Here is a 16,683-nt window from a genome sequence, read left to right on the forward strand (position 1 = left end):
GACAATTATTTCTTGGATATGACCCCCTAATGCACAGGCAACAAAAGCAATAATAAACAAATGGTATGACATCAAACTAAAAAGCTTCTGTACAGCAAAAAACAAACAAACAGGCTGGGCGCGGTGGTTTACGCCTGTAATCCCAACACTTTGGCAGGCTGTGGCAGGCGGATCAGAAGGTCAGGAGTTCGAGACCAGCCTGACCAACATGGTGAAGCACCGTCTCTACTAAAAATACAAAATTAGCTGAGCGTAGCGGTGCACACCTATAGTCCCAACTACTCATGAGGCTGAGGCAGGAGAATCACTTGAACCAGGGAGGCAGAGGTTGCTGTGAGCCGATTGCACTCCAGCCTGGGCGACAGAGCAAGACTCCATCTCAAAAAAAAAAAAAAAAAAAAAAAAAATCACAAATAAACAAGAACAAATAGAGTGAAGAGACAAACTAAAGACTGAGAAAACATATTTACAAATAAAGCATCAGATATATAGCTAATATCCAGCCAGGCACAGTGGCTCATGCCTATAATCTCAGCACTTTGGGAGGCTGAGGCGGGTGGACTGCTTGAGCCCAGGAGTACAAGACCAGTCTAAGCAACATGGTGAGACCCTGTCTCTATAAAACATACATAAATTAGCCAGGTGTGGTGGTGTATGCCTGTAGTCCCAGCAGAGGTGGGAGGATCGCTTGAGCCCAGGAGATCAAGGTTGCAGTGAGCCATGATCATGCCACTGCACTCCAGCCTGGGCAACAGAGTGAGACACTGTCTAAAAAATAAAAATAAAAAATAAAAAAGACAAATAAATGGCCAACAGATAGATGAAAAAAATGCTGAACATCTCTAATCGTAAGAGAAATGCAAATTAAAGCCACAATAAGGTATCGCCTCACACCTGTTAGACTGGCTATTATCAAAAAGATGAAAGATAAGTATTCACAAGGACACAGAGAAATGGAACACTTATACACTGTTGGTGGAACTATAAATACAGCCATTTTGTAAAACAATATAGAGGTTCCTCACAAAACTAAAAATAGAATTACTATATGATCCAGCAATCCCATTACTGAGTATAAATCCAAAGGAATTGAAATCAGTATGTCAGAGGTGTCTAAGACTCACTTATATTTGGAATCTAAAAAGGCAAACTCACAGAAGTAGAGAGTAGAATGGTGATTACCAGTAGCTGGGGTAAGTGGGGCTGGAGGGGAAAAGGAAGATATTGGTCAATGGCTACATAAAATTAAGGGAACAGGATCCTGGTGTTGTATTGCATAGCATCATGATTACAGTTAATATATTAATTTTTCAAAAGAGTTAAAAAAGGGAACTTTAAATGTTCTCACCACAAAGTAATGATAAATATTTGAGGAGATGGATATACTACTTGGCCTGATTTGATCAGTGTAGAATGTATGTATACATGTATCAAAACATCACATTGTGCCCCATAAATATATACAGTTGTTATTTATTCATTAAAGATAGATTTTCTTTTTTATTTCTTTATGGTAGGAATGGCCTTTATTGGTTGCAATGGGAAGCAAAAGAGGAGACCTGAAATCAAATGAGAAAGCGTAAGCATCCTCAGGAGCAGCCCACTGGATCTCAGTTCTGCCCTGCTCAGAGAAGTTCAGTATCCAGGCAACTGAGGACAGAACCGGCTGGCACCAAAGTCATGATGTTGAGGGGGCCAGAGCCCCTTTCCCTCTGCCTCCATACATAACAGGGAGCAGGACCACACAGTCAGTCCCTGACAAGAAAAGGAGGGTGGATTTTCTGAAATATGATATTCACCATTAAAATTAACAAGTTAACAAAAGTAATATTTTTTGAAAATATTAATGGAACACACTGTACATGAAGACTGGGAACCAAGCAAATGTTAACTTATGAGTATCAACTGCTCCTTATACCCTCACACAGTGACAACAGTGGGAGTTATTTAGTGGCATAGGGTTTTTTGCTCCCAGCCTAGAATGTTCCAGCTCCTGTGGTTTTCTGCTTTTTGAATTTGTATCCCAGCCTTTATAGCCTATCAGGAATCAACTCTTTTTCTTTTTCCTTTTTTTTTTTTTTGTTGAGATAGAGTCTCACTCTATCACTAGGCTGGAGTGCAGTGGTGCAATCTCAGCTCACTGCAACCTGTGCCTCCCGGATTCAAGTGATTCTCCTGCCTCAGCCTCCTGAGTAGCTGGGACTACGGGAATGTGCCACACCCAGCTAATTTTGTATTTTTACTAGAGATGGGGTCTCACCATGTGGGCCAGGGAGGTCTCGATCTCCTGACCTCGTGATCCACTCACCTCCCACTGTGCCCAGCCCAGGATTCTACTCTTAAATCCCCTCTCCAATGTTCTCCGTGGGGATTCTAATTTTCTATGGGCTAGAAAAATAATAAAACGAAAACTATTAGAATAAATTTTCTAAAGTACGCTCTACAACACACTAGAACTGAAGACTCTCCAGGGAAAAAGATTGCATAATCAAGTATGTCTGGGAAAGGATGTATATTTCCTATATTTCCATTTGGTAGGAAATAACCTTTTTTTTTTTTAAGATGGAGTCTCACTCTATCGCCCAGGCTGGAGTGCAGTGGTGCGATCTCGGCTCACTGCAACCTCCGCCTCCCGAGTTCAAGCGATTCTCCTACCTCAGGCTCCAGAGTAGCTACGGCTAAAGGGGCCCGCCACCATGCCTGAGTAATTTTTGTATTTTTAATAGAGACAGGGTTTCACCATATTGCCCAGGCTAGTCTCAAACTCCTGACCTTGTTATCCGCCCGCCTCGGCCTCCCAAAGTGCTGGGATTATAGGCATGACCCACCACGCCCAGTCACATTTATTATGTAATGTGTTAATAATAAGCACAGTGAGTCCCTTTCGTACACTCACTATGCTTATTAACACGTTAAAGCTCTGAGAAGTCCTAAAGAAACCTCGTAAATTTTGCATAACATGATTATTCCCGATTTTAATTTGATACAAATTTTTTCCTCTAAGAGTCTGAAATAATATCCCAACACTGATGACTCTAAAATGTTCTCATTTAGGGTGGGCAATATCCCCTCCACGTTACCCATTCTTCCCCTCCCTCTTTCATCTCAGCAAAATCTTGGTAATTGAAGGCCATCATATTATAATCTGTTACATTTCCCTTACTCGAAGCAACAGAAATATTTGCCTGAATCCAGTTACCAACATACTTCACTATTAAAATTTAAGTAGCATAATACTTTTTCTTTTTTTTTTGAGATGGAATCTCGCTCTATTGCCAGGCTGGAGTGCAATGACACAATCTCGGCTCATTGCAACCTCCACCTCCCGGGTTCAAGCGATTCTCCTGCCTCATCCTGCCAAGTAGCTGGGACAACAGGCGCATGCCACCACGCCCAGCTATTTTTGTAGTTTTAGTAGAGATTGGGTTTCACCATGTTGGCCAGGATGGTATCAATATCTTGACCTCGTGATCCGCCCACCTCGGCCTCCCAAAGTGCTGGGATTACAGGCATAAGCCACCGCGCCCAGCCTTCAGTAGCATACTACTTTTTAAAACATGGCATCTAATAGCTTAGGAGACACTCACATTATCACATTTGAGCATAAACCTACGATGGAGGTATTGCCCTTTACAGATAAAGAAACTGAGGTCCTAAGACATTCTATAAGTTGTGGAAGTAAAGCTATTGTGATCAAGTTGGGACAGGTCTTCTGACTCCAAGTCTTTTGACCTATCCATTCTCCCCAACATCACTGTGCAGTGAGAGGGACAAAGGGCTTGGCATGGTATCAGAAACTAAACTGTTTTCTCAAAACCAGGCTAAATATTCTCCCCAGTGAGTAAACTCAGCTGTAGCCAAACTAAATGCTGTTCCATAGTCAATCAATGAATGTAGTAAATGGACTTTGTCAGGCATATGCATTACTAAGGGATTCCCCCCTTTTTCAAAATTCAAACTTTACTCTTCAGACTGTTAGTTTTTAGAATAGTGCTAAGGTTTTGCTTTTAAATGAAATGGAAGATAAACATTTTGGCCATGGAAGACTTGCACGTTACTCAGAGCAAAGGTTACCAGCATTCACAATGCACTCCTCACAAGAATAGCAGATTAGTCAACTAAATATTAGCTAACAACCATGCTAGTGCTATCTAAGGGAACTTTGTCTAACTGCATAACATTGTAACAAATGCTCTTCTAATTGGATATATAATCCTGCAGGGAAACAAGATCATACTTTGAAACAGAGGATTTTAATGGGGTAGAGAAGCAGCAAAGATAGAAATATCTACTAAAGATATTCCAGACGCCTAACCATTTCATTCCCACTTTAAAATCGAAAGAATAAAAACATGTTAAGGAAATAGCTTAATCCTGGGGAAGGGCGGGCTTTAAAAGCTATGGGTGGTAATTTAAGAAAGCAAACAAAACATTTCAAGCACATCAAGGGCATTCCACATACCCATGAGCCACCATCAGCTTAAGCAATAAAACATTACAGATACAACTCAAGCCCTGCATGACTCCTCCCAGATTCCCTTATCCTTCATCTGTCCTCAGAAGTAACCACTATCCTGAATTTGATGTTTGTGTTTCCCATGTTTATATATTTTCACATGGTTATGAATCCATAAAAAATATAGTAACATTATTTTTCATGTTTTTTATAAATGTAATTGTATATATTTTGATAACACAATACCTGCACTATACACACAATTCAAAAGTACAAAAGCATCTACAGTGCAACAGTGTCCTCCTGTACCTAGTCCCCTATATTGAGCAACTAACATAACGAAGCTTGTGTGTATCTTTAAAGAGACACACTCTATATATAAAAGCAGTCACACTTAAGATACAGATTTGCCCCTGCCTTTTATACATAAGTGGTAGGCATATTAAACACACTGTTCTACTTTTTCCTCTTAAAAATACACCCTGGAAATTGTTCTCTAAAATATACAAAGTTCCTCCCTTTTTCTTTCTTAATGTTTGAAAAGTATTTCACTACATGGATAAACCATTACTATTACATTATTAGAAAGGTTACTTCCAAAGTTTTGTATTAATATTTACAACAGGCCGGGCGCGGTGGCTCACGCCTGTAATCCCAGCACTTTGGGAGGCTGAGGCGGGCGGATCACAAGGTCAGGAGATCGAGACCACGGTGAAACCCCGTCTCTACTAAAAATACAAAAAAAATTAGCCGGGCGTGGTGGCGGCGCCTGTAGTCCCAGCTGCTCAGGAGGCTGAGGCAGGAGAATGCCGGGAACCCGGGAGGCGGAGCTTGCAGTGAGCCGAGATCGCGCTACTCACTCCAGCCTGGGAGACAGAGCGAGACTCCGTCTCAAAAAAAAAAAAAAAAAAAAATTTACAACAATATGGCAGTGAATAACCCATTATTTCATACACATGAGTACATCTATAGACTAATTCCTAGAAGTTGAATTGTTAGGTTAATTTTAATAAATGCTGTCACACTCATGTAGAGGTAGGATACCAATTTATACTCCACCAGCATAGTATGAGTGGTTTTTAAAATGTATATAAATAACAGCAGACTATACATATTCTTATATAACTTGCTTTTGAGGTCTAACCTTACACTTTAAGACTCATTCACAATGATATAACTAGCTCTAGTTCATGTTTATATATATATATATATATATATATATTTTTTTTTTTTTTTTTTTTTTTGAGACGGAGTCTCGCTCTGTCGCCCAGGCTGGAGTGCAGTGACGGGATCTCAGCTCACTGCAAGCTCCGCCTCCCGGGTTTACGTGATTCTCCTGCCTCAGCCTCCAGAGTAGCTGGGACTACAGGCGCCCGCCACCTCGCCCAGCTAGTTTTTGTATTTTTTTAGTAGAGATGGGGTTTCACTGTGTTAGCCAGGATGGTCTTTATATTTTTTACTTAAAGGAATTTTTAAATAACTTCGATGATTCATTCACAAAGAGTACAGTTACCTATGTAGTTGAAATTGCAGTTTTACACAGAAATACGAACTTAAGCCAAGCTTGGTGGCTCACGCCTGTAATCCCACTTTGCGAGGCCAAGATGGGTGGATCACCTGAGGTCAGGAGTTCGAGACTAGCCTGGTCAATGTGGTGAAACCCCGTCTCTACTAAAAATACAAAAAAATATTAATCAGGCATAGTGGTGGGTGCCTATAATCCCAACTACTTGGGAGGCTGAGGCTGAAGAATCGCTTGAACCCAGGAGGTGGAGGTTGCAGTGAGCTGAGATTGCACCATTGCACTCCAGCCTGGGAGACAAGAGTGAAACTCCATCTCAAAAAAAAAAGAGAAATACTTACCAACTTAATAGTTTATATGTATAAATAACTCATTGGCCGAAGACATACCCAGCCTACCAAAGAGATCATCTTCTCTAGAAAAACTAACAAAGACTGCCATTTTAATGATATGACTCTGCTCATCCATGCTTTTTTTGGGCAGAGGGAAGGCCCACAAGGGCATGGAACCTAACACCTTGATAACTAGAAGTTAAAAAAAAAGATGCGTTGGAAACAATAAAGACAATTCAAGCATAATCACAAAATAACCCTAGTTTTCTGTAAACTTTCCTCTCTAAATGCTACCACTAAGTAACCAAACAAATTTTTTGGCCTATAAGAGGAAACAATCACTCCGAACTTCCAGCCTACTCTCCCCGCAAGATTAAATTTCCTATAAGCATGGAATATCATGCTGGGACTTTTTCTGCATATCAATATCATATATTTTATTAGATCCCTCTTCATGTTAAATTTACCAATATATATAACTAATTTTTAAAGCTTTCTTTATTCCAAATTGTCTAAATATATGGCTAACCCTATTATTTGCAAGAATTCTTGCATAATTAAGGCTACTGGTGTTAATTACCAAGATCACCAGGATAGTGGCCATTTCTGCCTGTTCACTGAGTATCCATGTCCCCCTTTCTCTCTCCTAACAACACCCATTTATGTGTAGGTATATACCCTGTCCCTCTACACTATCCAAGTACTTAGAAGATATCTCCTGGCCCAGCACGGTGGTTCAGGCCTGTAATCCCATCACTTTGGGAGGCCGAGGTGGGTGAGATCACCTGAGGTCAGGAGTTCCAGACCAGCCTGGCCAACATGGTGAAACCCCATCTCTACTAAAAATACAAAAATTAGCAGGACGTGGTGGCTCACATCTATAATCCCAGCTACTAGGGAGGCTGGGGCAGAAGAATCAGTTGAACCCAGGAGGCAGAGGTTGCAATGAGCTGAGATCACGCCAGTGCACTCCAGCCTGGCTGACAAGAGTGAAACTCTGTCCAAAAAAAAAAAAAAAAAAAAAAGTGTTCCCTGTTCACCACATCCACACTAACATTTACTGCTTTTTGATTTTTTTATTATGGCCATTCTTGCAGGAGTGAGGTGGTATCACACTGTGGTTTTGATTTGCATTTCCCTGATCATTAGTGATGTTGAGCATTTTTTCATGTTTCTTGGCCATTTGTATATCTTCTTTTGAGAATTATCTATTCACATCTTTAGCCCACTTTTTGATGGGACTGTTTGTTTTTTTCTTATTTGTTTGAGTTCATCATAGATTCTGGATATTAGTCCTTTTTCAGATGTATTGATTAGGAAGATTTTCTCCCACTGTGTGGGTTGTCTGTTTACTCTGCTGACTGTTCCTTTTCCTGTGCAAAAGCTCTTCAGTTTAATTAGATCCCAGCTATTTATCTTTGTTTTTATTGCATTTGCTTTTGGGTTCTTGGTCATTAAATCCTTGCCTAAGCCAATGTCTAGAAGGGTTTTTCCAATGTTATCTTCTAGAATTTTTATAGTTTCAGGTCTTAGGTTTAAGTCCTTAATCCATCTTGAGTTGATATTTTATGAGGTTGAGAGGTGAGAATCCAGTTGCATTCTCCTACATGTGGCTGGCCAATTATCCCAGCACCATTTGTTGAAAAGGGTAAACAGGGAACATTTCTACACTGCTAGTGGGAATGTAAACTAGTACAGCTGCTATGGAAAAGTGTGGATATTCCTTAAAGAACTAAAAGTAGAACTACCATTTGATCCAGCAATCCCTTCTGAAAAGAAGTCATTATTCTAAAAAGATACTTGCACATGCATGTTTACAGCAGCACAATTCACAATTGCAAAATCATGGAACAAATCCAAATGCCCATTAATCAATGTATGGATACAGAAACTGTGGTATATATATACACGACGGAATACTACGCAGCCATAAAAAGGAATGAATTAACAGCATTTGCAGTGACCTGGATAAGAGTGGAGACTATTATTCTAAGTGAAGTAACTCAGGAATGGAAAACCAACATAGTATGTTCTCATTACTGATACGTGGGAGCTAAGCTATGAGGACGCAAGGCATAAGAATGATACAATGGACTTTGGGGACTTGGGGGGAAGAGTGGGAAGGGGGTGAGGGACAAAAGACTACAAATATGGTGCAGTATATACTACTCCGGAGATAGGTGCAGCAAAATCTCACAAATCACCACTAAAGAACTTACTCATGTAACCAAATACCATCTGTACCCCAAAAACTTAAAGAAAAATTTAAAAAATAAAACAAATTTTTAAACAAAAGAATATGTCTCCCACCCACCCACCTCCTTTGCACACACACATCAAAGGGTCACATTCCTCCAAGGGCAATGCCATCCCCCTTGCTAACGCCTGCTTAGGAATACAAGCATAAGCCAATTGGTCCATGGCATTCCTAGCCACAGGGACTGGATGAGCCAATGAGACTCATAAGAGGTATGCTGGCCTTCCCTGCTCTGGAGAACCACAGACAAGTTCTTCACTAGGTGAAGCTGGATTTTTCTATTACTTGTGGCAAAAAGCATCCTAACTGTTAACTTAAAAAATGAACAGGTTAAAGATTCTGATCGGCCAGGCGCCGTGGCTCACGCCTGTAATCCCAGCACTTTGGAAGGCTGAGGTGGGTAGATCACCTGAGGTCAGGAGTTCATGGCCAACACAGTGAAACCCCATCTCTACTAAAAATACGAAATTAGCTGGGTGTGGTGGTGGGCGCCTGTAATCCCAGCTACTCGGGAGGCTGGGGCAGGAGAACTGCTTGAACCCAGGAGGCGGAGGTTGCAGTGAGCCAAGATCGCACCACGGCACTCCAGTCTGGGCAACAGAGCAAGACTCCATCTCGGCAAAAATAAAAAAAGAAAAAAGAAAAAAAAATAGACCTGACTTTATTCAAGCATTCAAGTCTATATTAGGGGAATGATGAACACCCTAATCCAAGCAGAACTCTGGGAAGGGGTGGGGGCAAAAATGAACTTTTTTTTTTTTTTTTTACAAACACCTGTAAACTAAAGAGCAGTTTGTAATTGCTAACAAGAAATATCATAGCCAAAGATAAAGTTAAAACTTCCAGGGCACAGAAACATCTTATTGGCCTTATATGGACCTGTCCCAATGGCTGTTATTACCCAATTCTTGCATTTGCTTCTTAATTTGCTTCTTACTTCCTCCTGACATTGTCAGCCTTGCCGATTTTCATAAGAAGGTTCAGGCAGTTGCTTCCCTGTGGGATATACAACAATTTTCCAATTCTATGACTCAGAAAATGGCAAGAGAAGGAAGGGTTCTTCTCTTCTAACCCTAGACAAAATCAGAAAATGTTTATTTAGCTCTGGGAGAGTAAGGCTCAGTTGAGTTACGGTACAGACTTTCACAAACTTTTTTTCTTTCAACTCAAATATTTACCAAGAACTTAGTATATGCAAGTCAGTCTATTATTTATCCAAAGCCAATGCATGAATTATTTTCATCAGTTCCAAACTTCCTTTCTCTGTATCCCTTATAGCAAAGTCAAATATTTTAAAGAAAAAAAAAAAAAAATCACACCTCACAAAACTTGCAATTAAACGTTTTTTTGCCAGGATTGGTGGACTGAAGAGCAAGCTTATTTCCAGAATATTGTTTTGAAAGAGTACACATTTTTCTTTCTTTTAATTTCAATAGCTTTAGGGGCACAAGTGGCTTTAGGTTACACAGATGAACTGCATAGTGGTGAAGTCTGGGCTTTTAGTGTACCCGTCACTCGAATGGTGTACAATGCACCTAATATGCCTTTCTTAAAACAAAAGTTCAAATGTTTATTAGAATAATCGTTTATTAGAATACAAATAGCCTTTGAAAATAAGTGGAAACGAACTGTATTAATAAAGTAATAAATACTATCTGGAGGCAACATCTGAACTAACAACCAAGTTTCGCACGGAGAAACTCCTGTTAATTCGGAAACACTAAAGGAACAGTCTCATTCAGAACGTAAAGCATGCATCGCAAATATTGAACCAGTTTATATTCATTAACTGCTCCGAAGGAAACCAGTGATCCTTTCCGACGAGATGGCCTTTTTTAAAAAATGATGTCGGCTACCCACAAAGAAACCTTACTTCTGCGGAAACACATGTCGCTCTCGGGAAACAGCAGGGGCCGGTAAATCGACGGCCTCCTACAGAGGACGGAAATATGGACAACGCCGAGGACCGCCAAGGAAGCGATGGGCTGGCCCTGAGCCAAGGGAGCACAACCCGGGCGCACAAGAGGCTGTCTCCCCAGGGATCGCGCCCGGCGCCCCCTCTCAGCACCCAGAGCGCGCCACGCCGCCCGCCTGCCCCACCTGGGAAAGTTTGCACCTCCTCATCCCCGCCCCTCGCACCTACCAGCCCCTCCGGCCGCGGCGCCGTCGCCATGGCGACTGGTCCCCACCCCACCCCCACCCGGCTGTGCTGGCCGCGCCGCAGCCCCGCGGCGGCTGGGGAGAGCTCCCGCAGGATCCGGGACAGGGGCTGCCCAGCCCTGGAAAGGAGGGACGCAGCGGACGGGGGAGGATGAAGAGGTGCCGAAAGCGGAAGTCGTGCGGCTCCCCAGCTGGGGTCGAGCCTAGCCCTGGGGGTTCTCACCCTTCACTTTGCCGAAGGTGCCGACCCCCAGCGTGTCACCCAGGATGTAGTGGCCGATCTTCACCCGCCCGTCGTGTTTCTGCTTCTCGGCTGTCGCCATCTTTCTCCAGGAACTGAGTCTGCGCATGGCGCTGCGGGAGGGGGCGGAGGGGGCGGGCAGGGCCGCGCCGGGGGCGGGCGGGGAGGGGGTGGGGACGCGGGAGGGCAGCCGCCGAGCTGAGCCACCGCCCTGCGCCGCCAGCCCAGGCCCCGCAGCCGCCGTCGGGCGCAGACGCTCCCCCTGGCGGGGCGGGCGGGGGCTGCCGGGAGAAGCACCGGTACCCGCCTCCTCGCCCCGCATCCTCGGGCCTGGGCGCCCGCCCACCGGCACGCGGAGGGGCTTACTGGAACGATTAAGGGAACCGTCGCCCCCCCGGCTCCTTCTCCTCTGGCAGAGTTTCTGCCGGCAGTGAGCTTCCCTAATTACCACTCTGGGGTCGGAGAAGACCCTTCTGCGGGTGATTCCAGAGGGGAGATGAGGACTGGGAAGCCCGCTTGAGTGATGCAGATCCGTGGCTTGTTACAAGGGGCGCGTGAATTAAAGCAAGGCAGGGGGCACCGCCCTGCCACTCCTTTCTAATCTTGATTCTGATCTTTCCTTCTTGGATGGAATCTAGAAGCCGCAGGAGTTTTCACTTGCGTCTGTGATGGAGTTTCCCGCTCCCCCCTCCCCGCCCCCGCCACCACCACCGCCGCCGACCCGCGCTCTTTTTTCGCTTGGAGCCCGTAAATTGCTACTGGACACCACGATGGCTCTAGGAGCGCTGTCGGTGTTTTCTTCTGGAGGTGATCCTGAAATTTCTTCCCCAAAGCAAACTCTGTTGCGAGGAGCAGGCTGGGGATATGTACAAGTGAATGTGTATTCCAAGAGGGGGATGATACGCAAATCTTTTGGTGTATAGGAATTAATACTTTCAGATTATCGGTAAAATGTATACGTTCACTGGACTGAGAACAAGGCTTACAGTTACATCAACCGGATCAACAAATATTTATTGTACTTACAATGAGTAATACTTAATGTATTATATAAACATAAATGGAACCATACCATAGCATAAAGTCTGCTTATTTTTAATAAAATGTTTGAGTTTGTTACTCAATTCCACTCCTCTAATTAGTAGTCAAAATCAAGTGTTCTGTTTTAAAACGTTTATATTCTCTCAGTTTTGGAATGTCATAGCACTGGGCCAGTGTCAATGCCCCTCCCCCCCAAAAAAATTGCATCTTCATGAAAAGAAAAGTAAAAAACTAATAGTCATTTTTAATCCCAACAAAAATCAATTACCCAACTCTTCTGATTTTCTCCTCTCTGTTTCTGAAATCAAAGTAACATGCATTAGGCACCGTTTTCTTCCAAGGAAGATATTGCAGGGGAAGCAAAAGTTTCTGCCTTTGAGCTTAGAATTACACCAGATAAGCAGAGAACAGTTCCAGCTAGCCTTCACCAAGTTCCTACTGTATTGAGGACTGCACATTGTTTGAAGAGCAAAAAGTTAAGAAATCTTTGATTACTGATGTATTTGGGGGGCAGGTGGTGTGGTGGTTACTGTTGTAACTTTTGGTGTCTTGCTTTTTCACTTTTATCTGTTCGCCTTGTGAATTTCTACACAAGGCATCTCTGCAAAGCAGAATTTTTGGATTTTGGATCTCTGTAAAGCAGAAATAGCTCTCTGGATTTCCGTGTGCGGCAGGGAACCTTAAACTCCCTCCCCTCCCCAAATAGCATCTTAAATTACTTTAAGTTTTTATTATGTCTAGAATTTAACCCAGGAAAGTTCTGCCATTTCTTCTAACCTGAAAGAAAAAGATCTGACATCTCTCCTCAGGCCCAAGGGTGGGAGAGAGAGTACCCTAGGGAAAAAAAAAAAGGAAAAGATAGCAAAGGACCTCAACTGTGTACCACTCACTGAGCATGTTGCAAGGGAACAAACTGAAGCTGAGTTTTGCAAATCCATTTGCCAATCTCTTCTTTAAACTATGAAAATTCAAGAAAGTAACATAACCTTTTTTTTTAGTAGAAACATCGGTTTGTTTCTGCTTTGTGCCATTGTAGATTATAATTCTATTTAATAAATAGTCATTAACTGGCATTTACACTTAAAAGCGTTTTTGGGGAGATAAAACCTAGAATTATAGATCAAAAAATTGGATAGAAGCTTAGACATCATCTTATCCAGTTTCCCATAGTCTCTGTTTAAAGCAGCTTTAATTGCTCAGTGTTTTTAATTTTGGTTTTGTTTCTTTTCCATTCATGTTGAGTTAAAAACTGAATCCAATTCACTGTTTGTAAGACTACTGTATTAAGAAGCCTCCTGTATTCCTTTGCTTTTTCTCTTAATTACCTTTTTAAATTTTTGTCACATTTTCTTCCACCCTGTCTTCCTTTCATTCTCCCATTGATCTATTCCCAAATGTTCACTTCCTTCATTCTTCAAACTTTTGTTAACTGCCAGACACTATAGAAAATTTCATTTTTCTAAAAAATGAAAAGTCACGGTCCCTACCTCGAAAGAGCTCCTGGTCTACAGTAGCAGTCCTCTATATTCCACCATCCCCGCACCCATCCAGGAGAGATAATATTTACATACTCAACATTCTACCAGGGGGAAGCAAAGATAAGGTAGACTGTGACTTACACCCAGTTTCCTGACCTATCTGTTGTAACTGTACACCATCTCAGTAAAATGTATTGGAATATAAGTGGGCAGACTCCTCGGAGTCATCTTCTCAAGGTTATTACAGCATTACTGGACTCTATACTGCCAGGTGGATATTACACTTCTCCAAGGACTATCTCTAAATATGGTGGCTGGAACTAAAACTTCTGAGTACTACACTGCTATTAATGCAGGCTAATATTTCCTTAGCTTACTTGTAGCTACATTGTAACTAATATTTTATTTGTATTAAACAAACACTATGTACTGGGCAGTTCGCTAGATCCTAGGGACTTAAACAAAGGAACATGGTTCTGCCTTCTAATAGGAGACAAAGCAATGTTATAGGTGCTATAATAAAAACACAAGTCTAGACAATGTAGTGAGATTCTGTCTTTACAAAAAAAATAAAAATAAATTCAAAATTAGCTGGGTCTGGTGGTTCTCACCTATAGTCCTAGATCCTTTGGAGGCTGAGGTGTGAGGATCAGTTGAGCTCAGGAGGTACAGGCTGCAGTGAGCTATGATTATGCCACTGTACTCCAGCCTGGGTGACAGAGCAAAACGCTATCTCTTAAAAAATAAACAAAATAAAACGCATATATGGTGCTAAAGGCCATCATGAGAGATCAGTATAACCTTTATCTGTGGAGGTCTGCCAAAGCTTTAACTTGAATATGTTTATGGTGAAGTATTAAGAGATGATGATTTCTACACACAAAAGGGAGGCCACCCAGGCACAGTGTCTCACACCTGTAATCCCAACACTTTGGGAGGCCGAGGCAGGAGGCTCACTTGAGCTCAGGAGTTTGAGACCAGCCTGGGCAACATTATGAGACCTCATCTCTACAAAAAATCAGCCAGGCGTCGGGGTGCATGCCTGTAGTCCCAGCTACTCAGGAGGCTGAGGTGAGAAAATCATCTGAGCCCAGGAGGTCAAGGCTGCAGTGTGTCGTGTTCATGCCACTGCACTCCAGCCTGAGTGACAAAGTGAGACCCTATCTCAAAAATATAAAAATAAAAAAGTAAAGAAGGCCAGGCGCAGTGGCTCACACCTGTAATCCTAACACTTTGGGTGGCCGAGGCAGGTGGATTGCCTGAGCTCAGGAGTTGGAGCAGCCTGAGCAACATGGTAAAACCCTGTCTTTACTAAAATACAAAAAATTAGCCAGGCATGGCGGTGTGCACCTGTAATCCTGCTACTCGGGAGGCTGAGACAGGAGAATCACTTGAACCTGGGAGGCAAAGGTTGCAGCGAGCTGAGATCGCGCCACTGCACTTCAGCCTAGGGGACAGAGTGAGACTCCATCTTAAAAAAAAAAAATTTTTTTTTCACAAAGGGAAGTAGGCTGTTTAGGGAAGAGCTAATTGTTACAGGGGCTGGAATCTGATGTATAGAGGGACTTGTTAGAAGAAAATGAGAGGTAAACCCACTAAAGTTAAACAGACCAAATCCTGAAATGCCTCATGTGCTTCTCAGTTTGGACATTATCTTGTAGAGTGATAAGCTTTGGAAAGATGTGAAGTAGATGCCGTGTAGAAATAAATTATTTTCTCCAAAATTGGTAGCTGTGGGTACATTTGGGAAGAGAAATGAGGTGACTAAAAGTCAGGGGCAAGGGGCAGACTTTTCTCTGTATACCCTTTGTAAATTTTGATTTAGAGCCTTATGCACATATAACAGAATCAAAACTTTTAGAAAAATTTCTAAAAACTCTGACTTTATTTTGGAGGATATACATTAGAGAAGGGCAACACCAAAGTGGTAAATCAGGAAACTTGCAATCATCTAATGAAGAAATGAGGCAGTCACCACATACAAAAAGGAAAAACTCAAGACCTTTTCATAAAGTGGAATTAGAAAGGAAGGAATTGAGTGATGTGCAGAGAGAGGGAAAGGAAGGAATCTGTTTTTTTTGTTTTGTTTTGTTTTGTTTTGACGAAGTCTCACTCTGTTGCCCAGGATGGAGTGCAGTGGCACGATCTCCGCTCACTGCAAACTCCGCCTGCCAGATACACGAGATTCTCCTGCCTCAGCCTCCCGAGTAGCTGGGATTACAGGCGCCCGCCACCACGCCCGGCTAATTTTTTGTATTTTTAGTAGAGATGGGGTTTCACTGTCTTCGCCAGGATGGTCTCGAACTACTGAACTCGTGGTCCACCTGCCTCGGCCTCCCAAAGTGCTAGGATTACAGGTGTAAGCCACCGTGCCCATCCAGGAAGGAATCTTAATTACCTCCCAGGATTCTGGTAGGATTTTAGAGGAATGGGTGTTCAACTGAAATTATGAATATTTGTAACATTAAGACATCAAAGAGGCCGGGTTTGGTGGCTCACACCTGTAATCTCAGCACTTTGGGAGGCCGAGGCAGGCAGATCATGAGGTCAGGAGATCAAGACCATCCTGGCTAACATGGTGAAACCCCGTCTCTAAAAAAAATACAAAAAATTATCCAGGCATCGTGGCACACACCTGTGGTCCCAGCTACTTGGGAGGCTGAGGTAGGAGAATCGCTTGAACCCAGAAAGTGGAGGTTGCAGTGAGCCGAGATCGTGCCACTGCACTCCAGCCTGGGTGACAGAGCAACACTCCATCTCAAAAAAAAAAAAAAAAAAAATCAAAGAGACATTCAGGTAAAGAGGTAAAAATATCCATGATGATACCGGTCATGCAGGTCTATAGGTCCAAAGATAAGGCAGTCTAATGGTTAACAATGTGTTATATATTTCAAAATAGCTTAAAGAGATCATCTGAAATGTTTACAACACATAGAAATAATAAATACTCAAAATGCTAGCTATCCTAAATACCCTGAGTTGATCGTTACATATTCTATGCATGCAACAAAATATCATATGTATCCCACAAATATGTAGAAATATTATATATCAATAAAATACTTATTAATTTCTTTTAAAAGTCAGTCCAGTGTTACAGATCGTTTGTCATCACCGAACAGATGGCAGATGAAGTAGAGCAGTGAATATGGATGCGATCTCTCCAGTTTATAAAGGGATCCAAGGACAAAGCACT

The 16,683-nt window shown here is 42.4% G+C and overlaps 1 protein-coding gene and 1 non-coding gene across 5 annotated transcripts in view; both read right to left on the reverse strand.

Moving 5' to 3' along the window:
- The window catches only part of PRKAA1 (protein kinase AMP-activated catalytic subunit alpha 1), a 40,965-nt gene extending 29,703 nt beyond the window's left edge, over positions 1-11,262 (reverse strand). For 3 of the 4 annotated variants that reach the window (XM_078004689.1, XM_078004688.1, XM_015139949.3), the window contains exon 1: positions 10,951-11,065. Coding sequence is in view for 1 of the 4 variants with exons in the window: in XM_001086410.5 (XP_001086410.2) it covers positions 10,951-11,077 (127 nt within the window). In the remaining 3 variants the exon portion in view is untranslated. Of the gene's footprint in view, positions 1-10,950 lie in introns of all 4 variants that reach the window. The other variant, XM_001086410.5, reaches the window with a different exon arrangement.
- On the reverse strand, positions 1,637-1,772 carry LOC114679151 (small nucleolar RNA SNORA57). Its single transcript, XR_003730829.1, has one exon. It is a non-coding gene; the product is annotated as a small nucleolar RNA SNORA57 (small nucleolar RNA).
- Positions 11,263-16,683: the final 5,421 nt, after the last annotated feature.

Source organism: Macaca mulatta, chromosome 6 (genome assembly GCF_049350105.2).
Source record: "Macaca mulatta isolate MMU2019108-1 chromosome 6, T2T-MMU8v2.0, whole genome shotgun sequence".
Taxonomy (NCBI): Eukaryota; Metazoa; Chordata; class Mammalia; order Primates; family Cercopithecidae; genus Macaca; species Macaca mulatta.